A 22144-nucleotide genomic window follows, 5' to 3' on the forward strand; every position below is an offset into this window, starting at 1 on the left:
TCTGAAGCCTCTCCACATCAGCAATAGAAAATATGCAAATATTAAATATAGAACTCATAGGCTAATAACCTACACATTGCTGTTGACAAACCCATATTCTATATAACTAACATCCTGAGTGCTCATAAGAACTAGTATATTCAACATTAAACGTTGAACCACTAAGTAACAACTATTTAATTTCAAATATGTTACTTTTATTTAAAACGTATGTGGCCGTATACTTTACACATTTATTATTAAAAAATGTTGTTTGCAAGAACGCCTTTAATTGGCTACATTTTAAACTTGGAAAGTTAGGTGCAATCTGATTGGTTTAGCTTGCTGCTGGAGAGAAGGAGGGTGGTGTTTCCAAGGATTTTGTGCTCCTACTGCACAATTCCAACAGTGCGCGGCGCGTGTATTTTGAGATGGATCGGGGAATAAGAAAAACTTTGGCACCGTTAAAATAGCTTAGAAAACCTAAGCAGAATCAAGGCACCAAAGGATACTTCATTTTATGCCGACTTCCTTATAAAATTGAAAACTTTTTATAGTTTTCAATGGGCGTTTACCACTTTGCCACGGTGCTTTATTCCCAACAGGTAGGAGCGAGCAACCATTGTAACGATACCGAGGCATTTTTGTTGTGCTAGGTCGCTGCTACGCTAAGTTCGTATTGGTTGAAATGTATATTTTTTACAAGTTTTTGAAGAAGATGTCGTGCTTACCTTAGTTTTCTTTGGATCTTGCGAGTGATTTAATGGATTATTAACCCATCATGGGAAACAATCAACTGTAATTCAAGTGACGATAAGGACGGTGAACTATGGCTAGCTGGTGGCTATGGCTTACAAGTCCATGAGTTTTAACCCGCACCCACTTCTCGACTGCTAATGTGCTGTTAAATACAAAACAGTTTGCTGCTTAGGTAGTATCACTCAGGTGGGTGTGTTATTTCTCATGAAACAGGTCGGTACGGTTGTTGGGTAACTTTTGCAAACTTGAGCCTACCACAAGATTAAACGTTGTGGCTTTTGAAGTTTTTTCACCGGTCGCTGTTGTAGCTAACCAGCTAGCTGGCTATCGTTATGCACCGTGCGTGGTTGTGGAACGCATAAGCCCGAGAACAACAGGGGATCTCACACGAAGCTCGGGAAAGCATGTGGCACTTGGGATATATTTAACGTTTTAAAAGTACCCATCAAGTATCTTTTTAATTTGTGATTTCTAAAAGCAAATTGATGTCCAGAGAAATCTTTAAAAAATGGCAGGAAAGTTTGGCAGAGTTTGAAGTTCTCGATTTTGTTTTATTCTTCACAAACACCTCAACATACATCTGTTGTCTCGTTGCCGTATGAAGCCAGTCCGATAATTAATAATATACCAGTTATTCATGTAGTGTCTTGTCGGTTACAGCTGTAAACTTCAATCGACTTGGAAAGTGATATAGTTTTATTATATCAACGAAATAATCAAGCTTCACGATCCAAACATTGCAAGTTTAACTGTTTCTTTTTTTTTTTACTAAGTTGATGCACGAGAGCAGAGCTTGTTCGACAAAGATATGAAGACGGAACACGGAGTGGATTAAACTTTGCCACTGAACGAACCGGGATTTGAATTTACTCCAGTTTTCTTTTGGATATCACCTCAATGTGGGCTGCAGACAACCGTCGCCTTTTTCGCGAAGTTAAATGATGGCGACACATCGGATGGGGCCGAGCGACGAGGACGATGATGCAAGACCTTCAGCCAGACTGCCCATGGGCGAGGTAAGGCTTTTGTTTATTTTTTTGATATCGCCATGTCTGGCTTGGTGTCAACAGTCGGTTCAAAAGAAGAAAAAAAAACAGGCTTGGTGTGTACTTCCAAACTTTCCATACAGATCGACTAATCTGAGATTGTGACTCACTCAAGATAATTTCTTTGCCCCACAGCGGTAATGTTTAGGGAAAAAAGTCCACGTCAACTTGTTTTGGTGTGTGGTACTCCCCCCTCATCCGTAGACCTTACCAACTGTAGGCCTAGCTGACAGTAGACTAGTGACACACGAGTTTCCCACGCAGTGGTCGTGACTGGCCAGACAGTAAACAATTTGTGGAATGAAATAGTCAAAGTCACTGATGGGTCATGTAGCCACAATTTTTGGTATGTAATAAAAATGCGCCTGTACCTTTCACATATTTGATTACCAACTGAACAAGAGTTTTTCATGCCCTATACCCTCGTTTCACCTCATGGCAGTATGCATCCACCATATTGAGACAGTTTAAAATGACATACTGCTTAGCGCACACGAGTGCAGAACAAGGGCAAAAGGAATCTAGTTCTGTTTCCAAATGAAAATGCCATTCCTTGGATGGTGAAGGAAATTCTCTTGGTGGGGTGTTGCCTTGTTTCCGAAGGGGCCAAACTAAATAGTTTCAGGCATGGTGATGTACTGATTCTCTCCAAAAGCCTGTCTGTTCATAACGTTTTAGTTTATGACACAACAGCTGTGTACACACAGCCCATTTTCATCTTTGATAAATGTCCGAAAGCTACATGGTCATTTTTTAATATTTATTTTGGGTAGGATGCTGACTTATGTCAATACATGTCTACCATACATGAGTTCATGTGGATTTTTTACTGTAATCAGGGGGCATGAAACACACATTTTCTCCCTACTTAACTGTAAATGGGTACATGTGCAAGTGCATGTTTATTTCGATGTCAAGTGTTTCAGCTCCATACATTGTAGTTTGAAATGCTTGAAGTCTGTGCCTTCGTGCTGCCGCCAGTCAGGCTACTGTAGTCAGTCATGTAGCCCCCTCTCTCTAATGCGTTTTTTTTTTTTTGACTGCCCACTGTCTGAATGAAGACCTTTGTGTAAATCTCCTCTCTCCAGATTGGCCATGGGTGGAAGTTCACCTATTTATAGGGTCTGCATATTTCTCTGCTCATCCCCCACCACCACCACTACGCTCTTCTAATCTAATATGTCGCTCGGCTTCTGTTTTCCTTCCTCCGGCGAATCTCGTCTGAGGGACGGACGTCTTCCCCGCTCTGTCATCATAACGGGGCACACAGAGAAAATGAATTCATCACAAAGTAAAGGGAACATCAAGGTTTTGGGAGAAGTGGCGGGGTGACAAGAGAAGCAGACTTGGCAGACTTGGCAACAGATGGTGTAATATCTAAGGATGGAGAAAAACTCTGCCACTATTGATGCCAACACTAAAACACTGTGTAGAATTGGCATCCAAGGATGAGGGGTTGTTTATACCTAATCTAGCAGCTTGTGATGTAAGAGCACTGATAGATAATTAAAAAAGCTCAGTGTCCTTTGTGTTGGACCAAAGCTGAAATACATCCCATTTTTGTGTTTACAAAGTAGTGGGGGAAAACATTACCTGGAAAACCATGAGAGGAACAACAATTGCTTTAAGTTTAAGGTTTTCTCCCTCCCTGTTAGAATATCATTATGTGTGAGTTAAGTTCTAAAGCATCCTTGCAAGTTGTCTTTTTGGCTGATATAAAAACGTTATGTCTGAAGTTTGAAGAATGCTGAGGTCTTATGTCTGAAGTGATTAATGAGTCCAGCGGCTGCATGGAGAGAGTTTCCTTCACACAGGACATCACAGGCCCATATGCATCTTAGGCATTCATACGACCTTGTCAGCAACAGTGATACAGCAACATACAGTGCATCATCTTTTAAAATGGCATTTCCAGGCCCCACCAGGTTAATTCAGTCCTCTGACGTTCAGGCACCCATTGTGAAATGAGATTAATGCAGAAGACCTAATGTGAATTCCCTCCAAATCAGTACATACCCCTCTATTATACAGGATATTTGGTGGGTTATTCTCCTTGCAGTGAAAACCCAGTTGGCCAAATGTGTCTGTGTTGTGATGTCCTAACTGATCATTCACCGTCGGCTGGTTACTTTGGTTGAAGAAGCATCTTTTTGTTTGGTATGCTGAACGATTTGGCCTCTGCCTCTGCCTGGCACTGTGCAGACTGGCTCCCACCCATCTCCGACTCTAAATAGAGAGTTAGCCAAGTCTTTGGTCCATCTCTGTTAATATACCGGTTAGGCCAGACACTTATTCAACCGTTCAATTTTTTTTTTTGAAACGTATTAGATAGTGTGTGTCTGGATGAGAGGGGCATGATGACAGCGGCTGCTTTACATTAGATGATTGTCTCTGAGGTGTAAGTCGCAGGAGCTTGGCTTTGACATGAGTCTGGTCGGTGGGCTCAGGTGCACAGGCTACAGTGGGTGGGGTCTAACTTGCAGCCTCGGGTGTGGCTTGAACCATGACCATTGACCAATCAGGTCTGTCCGCACCAATCTCTACCGGTTCACTTTGTGTGATTGTAAAAGATGCCGAGCAAGTCAGTGATGACAGTTCTTTAAAAAAAAGGTGTTTCTTACACACTTGATGACTTGATTTCTTTTAATCCAGAACCTAGAGTTGTCTATGCTTGTGGTGGGTTTCACTGTTAATAGCTGTACATGTGTCTCTTTGAAGGATGGTCTCAGTTAATTTATTATTACTTGACAATCAATAATTTGGTGTTGGTGTTGTTGCTCTGCCAATGATGGTTATAGTCTGTGTGTGTGTGTGTGTGTGTGTGTGTGTGTGTGTGTGTGTGTGTGTGTGTGTGTGTGTGTGTGTGTGTGTGTGTGTGTGTGTGTGTGTGTGTGTGTGTGTGTGTGTGTTTTTCCCTGAGCTTGGGTCTTTGGGTTTGTTATTGCTGCCCTCGTTTGGCACCTCATTCACCCTGGACTGCAGCTGAGCGGAACAGGAAGCCGTAACACAGTGCTTATTGTCGAGTGTGCATGATCTGGTGACAAAGTTATGTCAAGTCAGCTTTAAATTAGAATTGGCCCAATGGATCCTCCCCACCCCTTTTTAAATCGAGTTGTTACACTGCCAAGGTGATGTTCAAGCGGCCCTCTGTCAGATTTTTTGTCCTCCCTCATTGTTTTTCAAGAAGGAGACATATCAGTCCTGGTAGTGGGCCCTGGTGTGTTTAGCCTCGACTGTGTTTAGCCTCTTCTGTATGTCAACTGGATAACCAAATCATATTGGCCTCTGTGTTTGTGTGTTTTTAATTTAAAAAATAAAACAATCTGTATTTTTCTGACCACTGACACTCCGTGTCCAACCAGGTCATCACATTTTCCTGCTCTAATCTACTTCACTTTGACTGTCCTGGCTTGTATAAATTCATCAAAATACCCACTACATTTTCGTTTGAAAAAGTTAAGTTTGCAATAAAAGTAAAGTATAATCCATGTATGGAGACTTCTTGTTTGTCATGCTGTACGCTCCCACACAAATGTTTTAATCTAAAATGAAGACCTGTGTTCCGGTCATGTCACTAATGTGTAATGTGTGTGTCAGCTAGTGTTGATTTTACTTGTTAGCTTTTCTTACCAGTTCGGTCAGGTTATAAAAATTAGGGATGCACCGATCCGATATTTGTATCGGTACCGATATTGAAGACATTTCTAGATCGGGTTTTTTTTTTTTTTAATAAATGTTTATGTATATAGGTAGTGTATTATGAGTGCACGTTGCTATTAGTAGCGATTAGCATGCTAAGCGGAGATTTAGTTATGTCCTGATGTTGATTCGCTGTAATAGAGATGGGTTCATCCTGTTAAGATTTCGACTGGATGAGCTTTGAATGAGATTCATGTTGCCTTGTGTAATGTCCACAATTATATGTATCGAGTAATATTAGTTGTGTAATTGTTATCGTGTAGCAATAACTAAGTAATTCAGTGCAGTGCTAATTAGTCCCCATTCTCATTGCAGACACACACAAATGTAAGATCACATGCATCGTCATGTAATGGAAATTGATGAATGCACATTAAAGGGAGATAAAGAATACTGCTTTGGTAATCGTGGGTCTTTTAACAGACTAGAACCAGCAAATACATTAACAGGTCACCATGCTGAGCCTCTACAATGTAACGTAAAAGTTGACGCTAGCGGATATATGATTGCTAACTAATATGAACACTAGCGCTAGTTAGAACGTACATTATTTGTGATAATTTTTAGCCTATGTTATGAATTGATAGTGATGAATAGACATGATGTTAAGTAGCAAATGAGCAAAAAATGCTCCAAGATCTCATGTCATGCACTCCTCATTTCTCCCTCTCGCACGTGTGGTCACACACATACACACAGTTACCATAGTTTTGCGCAGTTTTTTTAATATCGGTATCGGATCGGTATCGGCCGATACTAAACCTCAGATATCGGTATCGGTATCGGAGGTGAAAAAAGCGGATCGGTGCATCCCTAATAAAAATAGCAATTAGGCTAGTTTACAATTGCGTTTGTTCTCACATTGTGCCATGACACGAGGGAGTGTTGATGAATACCAAATACCAAATAAAAAATTGACATTCATGATACATACAATTATTTTTCAAAGAGTCTTAATGAAGATATATGAGATATACACCCCCAGTACTACTGAATTATATGCTGGTGCTACTACCTGGAAAAGGTGGTGGTACCAGCTACACCATTTCTGTAGGCTGATTTTGAGTCCTGAAATGTCCTCAAAGCACATGGTAAGCCTGCGGTTCCGGCTTGTGAAAGAACATGCTGATGCACCACCTTGAGCGGCATTGAAAAGTTAACCCCAAGCCTTTGTTTATAGTGCCTCACCTGTGACCTGTTCACACGGCAGCTTTGATCAGCACCACACCTCTCCACCAGCAAGTGCTCTATTCACCCTTAGTGTTTAAAGACAATTTGACTTACTGTTTGGACTCTGAGAAAGAACTAGATGCTCTGTTCCTAAATATTGTGGCAACTTTACAAGCAAAATGTATAAAACCACCCGGGTCAGAATGTAGCCAACTAGATCTCCAAGTAGAGGAGAGAACTAGTAGGACACTTGGGAACTGCTGAGTGCATAGGCTGTGCCTGTAATGAAATATCAAAATGCATGGTGTTGACGTAACATCAGTGACCATGCTGGATCTTTGCTGCGCCAGCACTACAATGCTGTAGACTCGTAGAGGCGTGTTGCTCATAAAACTCAGTATAATACAGATGGTCTTGAGCTTGACCTCAGAGAGAAATGCGATTGAATTATAGCTCTTCTCTTCTGCACTCTACTTCCCAATGCTGTCTGGCCAGACCCTTGTTAAAGACACAGTGTCTGCTATTCCCCCACGACTCAGCCGCCCATCCAGGAAACATGTGATTAACCCAGGCAGAACAGAGAGTGGAAAATGGATCCTCAATTTAATAGAGAAGGTCAATTGGCTCCAGCCAGCCTCCAGTTTCTCCTTCAGAGAAGATTCTGGAAGTGTTTTGCGAATGGCCTGGACTGAGGGCTCTCTCTATTCCTTGATCCTGGCATATCACCATTAGGAAAACTCCTTGACCGCTTTGCTTTTTTTGCACTTATCAAACCAAGGAATTGCGGTAGCAGAGGCATGTTGTGAACATAGCATGACCTATATTCTCTTCAGTGGGGCAGTTCTGTTTGTCCAAACTGCGTTTTGCCTATGTGGACAAATTAACGACTAACTTGCAGCATAGCTTATGCTGGAAATATGGTTTCACTGTGACCTAGCTAGCAACAGTAAACAATAGGCCTACATTTCTTTTGTCAATTTTGTCGTAGAATAGTTAGTTTTATGACACTGGTTGCTAAACAGGACAGTTTGACAGTTTTTGATTGCATCAAATTAGAGTGTCAAGCATGATCATGCTGTGAAGCTGCAATTGAAAACGGGTAGGATTTGGACATTATCTTTTGAATTTTGTAGGGCACCCTATATCCAAATGGCCACCGCAGGGTGACATCCTGGTAACAATCGAAACTAATTCGAGAACATTTTCCTGCTTTTGTTTCATTGTCAACCTAGGTATAAATTATACAGGCTTCATTATATTTGTGTTTGTAACAGATAATTATTGAAATGTGTAGGTAAGTTTCAAATTTGCCTGTTAAAATTGATTCTTTCTGAACACTGGTTCAGGAAACTCCTTGACCCCTTGACCGGAAAAACCCTGATAAAAGGAGCTGCGAGATATCATGTCAGATGTTCTGACCGCCTCTGCTGGCGGTGTAACAACCAAACAATAATGCCCCGCATTCTGGGTTTGTACGTTTTCTACAGAGCAACGAGGTAGAAAAGCGGTATGGCATTCCCACCTTGAACATGCTGTATAAAAGGGGCTTTGGTTTCTCTTCATGAGAGGCAGCCGATGTGCTCTTGTGTCAAACTCACTGGCTCACTGACTCACTAAGAGTTACTGTCATGGTGAATTCATTAACTTGCTGTTGTTGGTGTGACAGTAAGCTTTCTTAGGACAAAAAGACCATCTCCTTGGTTCCTCCGTCATAAGAGGGGAAGAACTTAAAATGAAGGGCAGTTTTATTCCCTCAGCCAACAACGCTGACGTCATCCAAGCTCGGGTTTCTCTCTCGTGTTTTCTCGACGCTGGCCAGGTGTGTAGGTTTCAGATTCCATTGTCAGTTATGTGCATGTTTTCGAGAGCACTGCTTATGCAACTAACTCAATTGCAGTGGCATCTCAACACTAGCATAACATAGCAGCACAAGTTCAGTGTTGCGCAAGAAATCCAGTAAGGCAGCAAAGGCACCATGTGTAATCGGCTCAGCTCTCATCAAACATGCCTGGGGAAGAAAGGAAGCGACTCTGCTTGGCTGTTTGGCTCTCTGCAGACATTTCCTGATGTTTTGGGCACACACGCAGCTGAGAGACCACAATAACAGCCTTGCTTTCAAGTCTTTTTACAATGTTTGTCCCATCTTTAGCATATAGGTATACTTGGACAAAAGAATACTAGATAATGCCACCATTATTACTGTTAATGGGTATATTATTCTAATCAGGTTATTCTTATACCATAGCCTGTAGAATTGCCTGACAGTAATGGACTTGCAGGTCTTTGCTATTTGTGGTGTTAGCTTTGCAGCTGTGTGTAGAATGTGCTAGTGAATGAAGACGTTATGGAAATAGTTTGTAAAATGAAGTTCTATTCATGTCCTGCTTTGACCCCCCCCCCCCGAGATGAGCTCAGCCTCTCCAGCGAGCATGACATGTGGCTGGCCAGAATCTCATAACCTCTCGGGAGGATGAATGACCAGGACAAACAGCAGCACTTCACTCAAGTGTGGGTAACACTGTGAATGCAAGCTGCTACCCTACATACAAATATTGTATACATTTTTGTATACATTTTGATGAATGTGATTTTTTTTTTCCCCCCACATTGATCCTGAAACAAGGCCTATTATGACTATACTACAATACATAGAAGAACCGAATCCTGGTATTTGGAAGTTTTGAAGTCAACCCAGGAATGTAGGAGGTGCCATTTGAGGGGATGTGTTGCTGTATCTGCCTTCACACTGTAAACAGGAAGACATCTGCCTCATTAACTCCCCGCTTTCACAGGACAGTGCTGGGTTTGATCAGCCCGTGGCTCAGAATTCGACAGCCATCAGCTAACTTGAGTTGTCTGGAGCCTCAGGTGTGGAGTGCATCTAGGCACCATCACAAAGCCATCGATTTCTCCAGTATCCGTTGTGAATGAACCCTAATTCTGGCTTTGAATTTACCCTAAACGCTTTACATGTGTCCTGCAAAGCTTAGGTCAACTCATTGTTGGTGTTTGAATTGGCTTATGTCTGATCAATTTCTTATGATGTAGTTGGTTTGATGTGAATGGTAAGAGCTGTCCATTCATGGGCCTATGTAGAGTATTAGTAATGCAAGAAGGCCTTTCAACTAGATGGCTATTACCCCTGTTCAGGGATCATGTTAGATTGCAGTCAGACAACCTTGTACACAAAAGATAATTTAACTCCATAAGGAAGAGTTCTGCCTGGTCTTTGGAACAGTTATCAATACAGGCTGATCTTCCCTACTCTTTCAACGTTATTGTATTTTTGTGACCGTGACTGTGTACCTGGTATGTGAAGTAAAGTAGGCTATGTCCTGTAACTGTGTGTTTTTCTGCATTTGCTTCCTTGCGTCGTGGCCTGTCAGGTCTTAATGTCTGTGGCCGTGTGTCCTTTGTGTTGTTCTTTGAGTGGTGGGCTGGACCAAGGTGTGTGTGTCTGCTTTGCATGTGTGCCTCAGGGGAGTTTGTTTTGCAAACACAGGTCTGGTGTTCAGGAGATCAGGGAGACTGGGAAAGCATACACCCCCCCCCCCCACACACACACACACAGTCCCTCATTGCAAACACAAACCGGCGCAGTCATTTTCATTTTTTTTTTTTTATTCACACACACATGGACAGTCTTCATTTCCGTGTAGAGTTCAGTCCTTTCTCAGACAGTTGTATATTCTCAGCTGTTCTGTTAAACATGTTCACTGGTTTTCCTGGCATAACTATATACAGTTCTACAAATCTTTATAGATAATGATGCACAGACCACTTCCTTAACTATTAGATCCTTTACCGTGTTCACTGTTCTGTAATCTGCATTCACAAATGGCCACCTGTTGGTTGGGTGGTCATGATATAAAAAGCCTCACCGCATTGTAAATGTGGTTGCCTAACTTTAAAGCATGATGATTGAAGTCTTTCACTGACAATTTTAATAATAAGTACCTAGGGTTTGGTTAGGAGGGGGTCTGCCTTATGATGGTCTGTTTTGGTTGGTGGTCTGTCCTTCAAATTTAGTTTTTCTCCCCCCCTCCCCCAGGAAATGTCTTCATCTCAACTCTTCCGCCATGTCTGGCTTCACGCATGGGTTATATTAAAGTTTAATTAAGGTTTCTTCCGGTCTGTGAAGTTCCAGTCCTTAATATTTTCTGCCTTAACAAGAACATGGCATTATGTAGATCCGAGAACTGGATCCGAGAACATGGCATTTATGTAGAGCCGAGAACTGCCTAACATGCTCTCATGTGAAGTTCCAGTCCTTAATGGTCTCATGATGGGCAGTTCTCTGCCATTGACTCTTGTGTCAATAGTCACCATCACTGAAGCGCTGAAATAAGCTATTGGTTTCATGCCTTTGGCAACTTTGAGTCAGTTTAACCTCACCAAAAGCCCTTTGGGTCACCTTTTGTAATTGCTCTGCTTGTTGAGTGAGCGGGAAAGCCTCCCCTTGATGGAGTCGTTGTCCTTCTGTCGCTGTGGGGAACAAAATGATGGCACTTACAGATAGCAAAAGGACTGTTATGAAAGAGCTTTAACGAATTTTCGGCTCGTGTTCGGATTAGTAGGTGGAGTGTTGGGCTCAGTGTGTGCGGCTACGTGGAGCTGTTGCCAGCTGGTGAGATATTGGATAGCGTACACTGAATGCCCCAGTGTACATCTCTCTTTTTATCTTCACAATCTCATCTCTCCCTCTCCCTCAATGCCATTCTGATATGTTGTCTCATGCTTAAGAGTAGTGTTTAAAGAGATTCCATCTTGAGTTGTTCTGTGTAAGTGGACATCCTGAGCCTCTCTGTAGCCATAACCTGATTTTGGGCAAACACGTATTGGCCAAATCCTCCCTTTATCAGGGATTAAAATTAACGTTGTCCCGTCGTCCCGGGGCCGTATTCAATTGTCATTGGGACGATAAACAATTTAATTTGGGACGACGTTGGGACGACAAGAATTTCAGCCCGCTTTTTATTGCACTTGCAACTCATTTAAACGGAAAAGAAACGCAATTTCAATGTCCTTGAATGAAGACATTAGACACTGACAATAAATCTGACTTGACTTGAAATGGACTCGCGCCTCACGTTTGTGTTCTATTAGTGACAACAGTGGCGGTCCGTGCATTTCACGACTAGGCCTTCAGTGATGTGCTACACGATGTTAAACTGAGTGAATCCACCTCTTAATACCATCATTATGACGCCATGGCTCTCGAACCATATATTTATACAGAAAGGCGGTATAAAAGTGAGCATTGCATCACCTTAACATAGGATAGTCAAGTACAACAGACTTAATTAATATTTTCCGGAGCATTTAAAATCAATACACTCGTATTAACAATACATTAAGAGTAGTAAACTCAGTTATATGATCGCTTGGATATTACTTAAAAATAAAAGGCGATTTTCAGGGATTAGTCTACAAAGTTTTATTCAGTCCACCGAAAGTAGCCTATGTGAGCTTTAACAAGTTTGTCCACTAAACATCGCATTGTCCCATCTGCAAAGCAGTTTCATTAAACTTCCTATCCTCACGATATCCAGTTTTTCTTGAAAGTTCCGTCTTGAAAATGGCGTTGTAATTGTATCAAAAACTGGAATTATCAAGTTGGTGTAAACTAGTTTATTTGAGTTGGTTAATGTAATTATATTTAGTCTTACCTAGGGATGCACCGATCCGCTTTTTTCACCTCCGATACCGATACCGATATCTGAGGTTTAGTATCGGCCGATACCGATCCCATACCGATATAAAAAAAAAGCGAAATGATGGTAACAAACTGTAAGTTTCATTGGGGGAGATCTGGGAGCATGAGACTTGACTTAAACATTTCTTTCCTATGTAAAAAAAAAACAAATAAACAGATATAAATGTACTGAATTACTAATTTATTTAATCATTTTGCACCAGTAAAACAATCTTAATCATATAAATATAGTGTGACTGGTTCAGTCAGTGCAATTAGGGATTCAAAATACAATGTAAAACAAAATAAATAATAAAATAATAAATAGCTCCAGATAGCAGATCCTTTCGCTCTCTCCATTTAGTAAACACTGAGCTCTGCACGGCGTGTTGCTTTTGTATGACGTCACTCACAGCGCACAGCATAGAATTACACTGAATAGATCAGCCAATAGACAGATAGATAGATAAACTTGTATTAATCCCGTGAGGTAAATTGAATTATCAAAGCAGCAAGGTAGTAGGAATAGGATTCAAGTATAAATATTAAAAAAAAAAAAAAAAAAAAAAATTTTTTTTTTTTTTTTTTTTTGGATCGGCACATTTTCACCGATACCCGATCTAGAAATGTCGTCAATATCGGTACCGATACCGATACAAATATCGGATCGGTGCATCCCTAGTCTTACCAATTGAAACAACTAGCATAATAAGCATTGCAACCGATGTACGTCGTTTTCACATTAGCCAACTAAACTGAGCACTGAAGAACTGCACCGGTCTGCCTCAGTATCCAATCAAAGGACGTTTACGTGTCACGTTCAATTCTGAAGGCCTCAGGGAAGATTTCTATTCTCGGGGAAGATTCTTGGAGCCTGGCAACACATGATAGCTGAAATATGATTGGATGAAAGCTCTAACATAAATAAACAACGCTGAAAGCTATGAAATCAAGAGAATGGACTATGGGGAATAATTTAATACATATTAAAGAAAAGAAAATATTAAAATTAAATTAAAAAGGAAGTTCCTTCCTGAGTGGAAAAAGACATATTCTTGTATTAAATGGGATGCAGGAATAGGAATGTCATCTCAGTTTTAAGAAATGACCCAAACCAATTGAGAGAGTTTTAATAAACAGTTTTGGATTTTAAATCTATTGCCAGCAGCAGTTTTTATTCTTGTATAATCTTAATGGAATTCATTGTTTGAATTAATTTGCACCGAATTTAGTTTTTTTTTTTTCATAAAATTCGGGACGGTTCCGGGACGTTTCGGGACGGTTCCGGGACGTTTCGGGACGGTTGAAAATGATTTTCGGGACGGTTCCGGGACGGTGGTGAAAAAAGTTAATTTTAATCCCTGCCCCTTATGGAAGCATAGGGAGTCAAAGCTCCCTGTAATGTACATGTAGCCTACTCGAGCCTACTACTAGAAGATTAAGCATGTTGCCTAACATGCTGATACAGGAGAGCTCTTGTGTGGCCAGAAATTCCAGCGCCATCTCAAGCGCACTCACTCAGGCCTGGAGTTAAATTCACGAAACGTTTCCTACCTTCACTCTGAAATCACGTTCACACATCACATTTTTTTATTCTCCATATGCAAAATTCAAAATCCAGATTCCACTGGCCTGCGTAGCTCATTTTCCTGAGCAGATAAGGCGTGATCATTTGTTTCCATGATAAGAAATGGGAAGGAGTGTGAGTCCTGGCCAAGGTCTACAGTCTGGTTGGGTTTCATGAACTCACCTTTAAGAATGCTGCTATTGTCAGGCTGGAGACCTGTGTGTTGGTTGGTTAGGGTGTTGGGAGGTTTTTCTTTGAACGTAGTGTGTATGAGTGTTACAGCATGCCTGTGTTTGTGTATGCATGGGTGCATGTCGTGTGTGTGTGTGTGTGTGTGTGTGTGTGTGTGTGTGTGTATATTATGAGTCATGACACAGCTGTGAACTGAAAGGCATGGCTTCTTGTTGAAAGACAGGGTTATGCAACACTTGGGCTTGGTTAGTTTGCATAGGCTTTGAAACCAATGCTGTGGTGCTTTTGCAAGTGACTTACTTCTCTGTGTGAGACTGTGTTGACTAGTATGAGGCCACTCGCAGCAGATGAAAGACACCTCCCTCACTTAGACCTCCGCTCTGGGCGAGCGTGGCATGAGTCTAGACAGCAAGCTCCAGTGAAATCGATGATTGGACATTTGAGTCTAGTTAAGTAAAAGACTGCCGGTCCTTTTATGCGTAATTACTCTAAGATGGCTAGCTTGACTTAAACATGGCCTACTTTTTGGTGCTTTTTGGTTCATTTTTCATCTTAACTATAAAGCCTCGCCTAAAGTTTTGCTTTGTATCAGCTGTTCTGTTCCAATTTGTGTAAACTATTGGAGGTCCTCCGTTTAGTTTGGGCTTGGTCGATACGTGTATGGGTGATCTATTCCAGTGACGTTTTTAGGTCTCATATTTGACACTCAGCTCTACTTTGAAGTATATGTGTGACTCTTTAAACATGTGAGGATGACACATGGGTCTAGCATTTCGGGAGAGGACGGTTGCATGGTTGTGAGGTGGGGGTAGTGAGGTGTTGGCCTGGAATTTATTGGCCTCGGTCTGTCACCACGCCGTTAAGTGCACGAGTGCTAATGGCAAAGCCGCCCGGCACGCATCTGTTTGGAATGACCAAGCAGTGCCCTGCCGCGTCCCCCAGTGAAATGCGCTCCTGGGAATTCCGACGTGAGTTTACTCTGCTGTTTAATTATAGTGTGTGTGTGTGTGTGTCTGTGTGTGTGTGTGTGTGTGTGTGTGTGTGTGTGTGTGTGTGTTCCGACGGGAGTTTACTCTGCTGCTTAATTATAGTGTGTGTGTGTGTGTGTGTGTGTGTGTGTGTGTGTGTGTGTGTGTGTGTGTGTGTGTGTGTGTGTGTGTGTGTGTGTGTGTCTCAGCCTGCTGCTGTGCTGGATGTCGGCCCACTGCAGCACCAGCCACGCTCTGATACCAGAGATAAGATGTTTGTGTGTAGATTTCACACGGCCAATTTGGGCTCCACTTTAACTCCGCTGAGGGGCAACAATCTTAGTGTTTCCTCTCAGTGTTTGTGTTTTCTCTGTGGGCTGCTCTGCACGTGTGTGCTTCATGTCAGCGGATGTTGAACATAGTTCTGATGTTATTTCACAGTGGCTTTTTCACAAGGAAACACGCCTGGGTCTGAAGAATTGCCATTCCTTGTGGTCTGACTCTGGCACATGGACATCAAGACAGTGTGTCCAATTATACAGTGACAGAGAATTGAAACTGATAAATGAATGACCACAGAGACTCTTTTCTCACTTTGCTGTTAAACCTGGGAGCGCTCTGGTCCTGTGCTGTTTAGCGTTGTAGCACTGCGAGGCCTGTAATAACTGGATGTGTTTCGGCTAAAAGAGAGGGCAAGGACATCTGTTCACACAAGGGCAAAACTTCAGGTCTTACTGTAATCTTAAACTCTGGAGGTAGCTGCCTAATAACTAATCTCAGCTCCAACGTTTTAGCAGGAGCAACAGTTAAAAGGTGGCCTTAAACCATATTTCAAGGCTGAGCACTGGTATCCTTGTAATGGGATTCTAGGTCCATAAAGAACGGGATTAACCAGAAATAGCCGGGAATTGAGCTCAATTGAGGGAAAATATTATTTATTTTATTTTATTTTAAAGTCAGGTACAGAGGTCACAACCAGCCTGTGAACATTCCACCCTCCGCCTTTTGGTGCCCTGGTAAAATGATTTAACAAGTTCATGGTCATTTTAGCCTACATATATCTTTAATAGGCCTACTAATAATACTATTTATTAACGAAGTTCAGAGTCAAAGCTATAGTGAAAAGGCAGGATGTAGCCTAAAAGTGTGTTGGCTACAAAACCGATGGTAATTATCTGGGAAATAGTCTCTAACTGCAGTCTCTAACTACAGTCAAGTTGTCATTGCTTGTGTCAAACCATTGTGAATTTGTCGTCACATTAAAACAGGAGACGACTTACTCCGACTTACTCCTTACTCCTTGTGCTCGGAGCTCTAGTGGTTTCCTCAGGTGAACGAAGCTTTTAGAAGATCAATTGCACGCAATTCCAGGATGCTTTATTTTCATTGGTTGCTGGATTAAATCTTACCCAGATACAACAGATACAAAATATACGGTTTTTCTGATTGGCTATTGTGAAGGCCATTTCTTTTTTTTGGATAGGCTGATAAGTGGCACCTCACGGCAGAACTACGGTGGATTCGGGGAGACGTGCTTGATTCCTCCATGGTGAGGGCAGCGTGGCCAGGTCATGTTTGCGCGCTGCGGCACATTAAATATCGTAGAGGTTTTTTTCAGCGTGAGAAATACGATGTGTGGCGGGAGTGCGTGATTAAAGACGACCAAAATTAGTGACTGTCACGCTCAATGCGTGCCACTTGAGAGCCCTGATTTATATTTGAGATGCAACACAAATCTCCTCAGAACGAGCTGAGCTTTCATTGATAAACTAATGCGGTTGTCTGCCTCTCCCGAGGTCACGGAGTCTACTGTTACTCGTTCAAACGGATAGACAAATCCATTAGGTCCTCAACATAACAGATATTTTATTAAATTGAAAGCCATGAATACCGAAAATGGAATGTTATGCTCAAAATCACCGCCAACTGACAGTCAGGAATGCATACGCAGATTGAGTGATTGGCAGCTGGCCGCTCTGTCCATTTGCGCAACTCACAGTTGCGTGTTGATCAGCCAAGAAAAAGACACACTTATCAACTCGTTTACTGATCAAAGCAGAACGATAATTCGGCTGTAGGACTCTTGAAACATAATATTGAGAACCTATTCCCTGACAGGCATTGCATGCGTGACGCATAGATGATTATTATTATTTTTTTTTTCATCGCGCACTTTTTTTGCCTTTAGGCGGTCGGAATTTTTCATAGGCGCTAGGCAAAACGGCTTCGGCGCGCCTACATTTTCTCTATGCACGAAAAACCCTGTCTAGGTGGGCCTGCACATGTCCAAATTCACAGCGCTGTGACGACATACAGGAGTCACTGAAAGTGTGTCACGACCAACACTGATAGAAACTTGTTCTGCAGGTCCACAGAATATCTGATTAGTCAGTGTTGTTGTTGTTGTTCCCGAGTCCTCAAGTTGTTTGAGTTTGGCTGTGATGTGCTTGAGTTCATGCTCTATGCAAATACATTTCTATGCAACAATCCCTTTACCAAAACAGAGTTCTCCATGTTAAAATGCACTGCATGTTCTTGAAATATTGATTGAAGGATTTAGTATTTTTTGAAGGATTTCGTTGTGGCAACATACCAGGAACAGTGACAATAGAGGAAAGTTATCTTTAAATTCCTCAACACAGGAAAAAGTCCTGTTAATGTCTGTTCACTTCTGATTTTAAAGGCTTGGTCATTGTTTAAGCCGGTGCAAGATGACTCACTTGTGTGGCTATTATGCAGGCCCACCGCCTCCCTCCTGTCTGTGTGAAACCTCAGACGTTAGGCAGTATTGGATCTGCTCTTGAAGATTGTCACTGCTGTTCGTATCATTTGGAAAGCTCATCATGGGCCCATCTAGAAACCAGCAATAATTTGCAATAAAACCTGTTCCTTTTTGTTCCTAAGGGCAGGCAGGCAAACGGGCTAACAGTTCACTCAGACTTGTTTTAACCCGCAGTCACTGCAGCTTGTGGCTTTTCCAGCAGATAAATCGTACTCTTGAGCTCTTGCAACCTCAAAGCTCCCATTAGTAGGACCAGTACATTAGCTGTGGTTTTGGTCACTGCGTACAGTAAGGCATAAACATTCCCTTTTCATGTTCACAGGTACTGGGATACACAAGTGGGTTAGTGTAGCCTAGTAACACCCCTTCTATCAGATGGTCACGTTCGAGTTGAAGAGGCGGCAGATGCCAAGCAGTGAAGAGGGAAGCAAAGCAAGCATAGAAGAGGGGGGCGGGGGGGTGTTCAATGCTCTACTGAGTTTGGATTTGAGGTTTTGGCCGTGCTGGTGTGTGTGTGGGTGTGAACCTCTGTGTAGGTGTGAAGCTATAAATACTCTGTAAACAGGCCTTGTGTGCTGCTGTGTGCACCCCAGGCCCGTTCCCAAGGCTATCTAGCACGGTGGCACCAAAGCCCCGATGCTTGTGAGGTCACCGGCTGAGGTCACCAGGTGGGTTTGTGGGTGACCCAGATAGCAGCTGCCTTTTGGAATGGATTTGGTGCCATCAAGAGAGTCGCATTTCATTGCTTCAACTATGTGGGTGCATGCCCACATGGCCTGTAATAGTAGCACAAAGGCCTTCTCCTTCAGACAGCCTTTAAGGGGAAGTGTATGATTCAAGCTAAAGAGGTCAGTGTCAGAATCCCGTGTGAAAGTTCACCTTTCAAACCTGTAGTGTATTACTTGTGTAGAATAGTTCAGAGGCTTACTGTGCTAGATAACTTGACTGTCTTATCCAGTGTTTCCCAGCCTTCTCCAGTGGTTTTCATACATGCGTTGTTAAAAAGTATTTTTTCCTCCCACATCTACAACAAAAGAAGACTTTGAAGTGCTCCTAACGGCTGAAGGCAATGCCTGTTGATGCCATTAAAAAAAAAATACTAAAACCCTTGTCTTAGCTGAAAGGTATTGGTTGATTTATGTTTTATGAAATCCATTAACACCCCCCCTTTCTGTCTGTCTTTGTAGGATGGAGCCGAGCATGGGGACTCCACGGGTAGTCTGTTTCAGCCGGGGGAGGAGGAGGATGATGAGGAGTCGTTCTCCTGGCCGGGCCCCAAAACCCTGCGCCTCCGACGCACCTCACAGGGCTTCGGCTTCACCCTGCGTCACTTCATCGTGTACCCTCCCGAGTCTGCCGTACATTCCTCCCTGAAGGTGAGCGCCCACGATCCTTCTCTCTCCCTCGTAGTCCCCCACCCCTTCTCTCTCTAGCCTTCATAGTCCCCTGATCCTTCTCTCTCTCTAGCCTTCATAGTCCCCTGATCCTTCTCTCTCTCTAGCCCTCATAGTCCCCTGATCCTTCTCTCTCTCTAGCCCTCATAGTCCCCTGATCCTTCTCTCTCTCTAGCCCTCATAGTCCCCTGATCCTTCTCTCTCCCTCGTAGTCCCCCACCCCTTCTCTCTCTAGCCTTCATAGTCCCCTGATCCTTCTCTCTCTCTAGCCCTCATAGTCCCCTGATCCTTCTCTCTCTCTAGCCCTCATAGTCCCCTGATTCTTCTCTCTCTAGCCCTTGTAGTCCCACGATCCTTCTCTATCTAGCCCTCATAGTCCCCCGATCCTTCTCTCTCTCTAGCCCTCATAGTCCCCTGATCCTTCTCTCTCTAGCCCTTGTAGTCCCCCACCCCTTCTCTCTCTAGCCCTCATAGTCCCCTGATCCTTCTCTCTCTCTAACCCTCATAGTCCCCCGATCCTTCTCTCTATCTAGCCCTCATAGTCCCTCGATCCTTCTCTCTCTAGCCCTTGTAGTCCCACGATCCTTCTCTATCTAGCCCTCATAGTCAACCGATCCTTCTCTCTCTGTAGCCCTTGTAGTCCCCCGATCCTTCTCTATGTAGCCCTCGCAGTCACCCACCCCTTCACTCGCCAGCACACTCTCACTGCCGCCTTTGCAAACCTCATAAACCGCAAAAGCTGAGTCACGAAATGGAGTTGAGCACCCTCTTAAGTGTCACGCCATGTTTGGAATGTAGGCGCGATAGTGGATCTTCAAAGGTGGATTTAAGGTGAAGAATGCTAGTATCCCCGGGTTACCCGTGGGTGATGTCAAAAAGATCTGGAGCATGATATCTCACTGATGCTCGAAGGAACCAGCAGTCTGTTATGATGTGCTAGGCCAGTTTGTCAGTCAAGAAGTGGTTTTCACTGCTCATGTCTGTCAATAGAAGATTTTGTCTCATGAAGTCTTAATGCCTTATTATTTTTGTAACAAGCTGTAGTAGAACAGTAAGATGCCTTGGGAAGAAATCTTCTCGGGTTTAACAGTCACTATTGGTCTGATACCAGCACGACACAGACATGGCTGGTGAATACTCGAGACATCTAAAGCGTAGTATTATCTCGAGCACTAGACACTTGAAGTTTCCTTTTGCAATCTGTCATTTTTGTCTGAAGCGTTCTATCTGTATACAGATTTTAATCCTTTCTCCCCTTGTCCCTTGTAGGAAGACGAACATGGGCATAGAGGTAAGCTTACTGACCTCCTTTTGCACCACATGCACACACCACACAAACACATCACACACACACCCATGCACACACCACACACGCACGCACACACGCACACAGACACATTTACATTTAGCACACACGCACACTGCATGCGCATACACACACACACACACGCACACACACACAAACAGACACACACAGACACACACACACACACACACACTACTCTACATAGTTCCCTATAACAAGATGGAGATAATGTTGCATTTGTCTGATTTTTCTATTCATGTCTCAGAATTAGTTTTAGTCTCCAAAGTCCTGTTTTTACCGCCCAGTGCTTACTCTGCCTGACGGACCTATATACCGCAGCACCTCGTCCTAGTGGCTTCTATGTTGCGGAGGATTTAAGCTGACTCTGACAAACGCAAGTGATTTGGCTGGCATGCGTTCCTCCTATTGGCTTTTTCTCCTGCCTGGTCGACCTTCAGACAAATTCAGGAAGCATCCCTTCTCTGAGCAGGGATATACGACTTTAATAGTTTTGTTTTCCCCTTAAAAATAACCTTTTTAGTTAATGAGATTATATGGCACTCCAACTGATACCACTGTCTTCTGTGGGGTGAGGTGGCCTGAGTTTTTCTCAGATTTGCAATGTCTTGCCGCAAATTGTTTGTGTATTTTCCCCCAACTGTTTAGTCTAGTCGGGCTGTTGTGTAGAGTAGCGTTTGTTTTGATTGGATCTCCTGAGTCCTGCAACAACAGCAAGAGGAGAGCTGAATTCATATCTGTGTTATCAAGTCTCAGAAAACACGGTTATCTCAACTCAAGTTGTGAATGCCTGCAGAAGAGATGTTGGTCCAGGTGGTCCTTAAAGCAGTCTTTGCTAGTAGTGACCAGTGAGTAGTTTCTTGTGTGATTTGAAATAAAAAAACAGCAATTGCCTTTATTTTTAGTCTTGTTCCTTGTTGGTTTTCAAAAGGTGCCATTTTCTACTTGCAGCTGAACAATCCGAAAGGAACACTTTTGCAAGCTCCACCTGATAGGTCCAGAACTCTGGGAAAGTACCTACAGTGGATGTGGATCTAGAATTGAACCCTGAACATTCTCTTGAAATACTTAAGGGGGGCTTAATTGAAACACTCATTTGGATTGGGATGGTCATTGTGGCAACAGCAGGGGAGTGGGTACGTCTGTGTCTGTGGGTACGTCTGTGTCTGTGGGTACGTCTGTGTCTGTGGGTACTTCTGTGTCTGTGGTTACACCTGTGTCTGTGGGTCGCTGTGGGTGTGTCTGTGGGTATGCCAGCGTAGTGTCAGGCCAAGGTTCTGTGAGGTCAGCGTTTTCTTTACATGGTCTGTACGCAAGCGTTATTTCATTGTATTCTGATTTACATCAGTGTATTGAGTGTGATACGGATAGATTTGTTAAGGTCAGCACGTGCCTCTGTAGCACTACCGTAGGCGGTCTTCCTGTGTGTGTGTGTGTGTGGGGGGGGGGGGTGGTGGTTTTCATTGGTGAATCACCATAGTTTGGTTTGTGTCCAGTGTGGACAGTTGACAAGAGTGTTTTTTTTTTCTTTCAGGGCTTATAGTTATGGGGCTATCACTTTTAAAGACA

The 22144-nt window shown here is 42.9% G+C and overlaps 1 protein-coding gene across 1 annotated transcript; it reads left to right on the forward strand.

The window, feature by feature from the left end:
* Nucleotides 1-1615: 1615 nt before the first annotated feature.
* Nucleotides 1616-20878, forward strand: LOC308363461 (rho GTPase-activating protein 21-like; the record flags this gene model as incomplete). The annotated part of the gene is made up of 4 exons (XM_080836268.1): nucleotides 1616-1754; nucleotides 19045-19233; nucleotides 20521-20542; nucleotides 20823-20878. Exons 1-4 carry the CDS (start codon nucleotides 1677-1679, stop codon nucleotides 20876-20878), a joined length of 345 nt encoding a protein of 114 aa, XP_080692394.1. The 5' UTR covers nucleotides 1616-1676.
* Between the last annotated feature and the right edge of the window lie 1266 nt (nucleotides 20879-22144).

This window comes from Sprattus sprattus (assembly GCF_963457725.1).
Source record: "Sprattus sprattus genome assembly, chromosome: 4".
Lineage (NCBI taxonomy): Eukaryota > Metazoa > Chordata > Actinopteri > Clupeiformes > Clupeidae > Sprattus > Sprattus sprattus.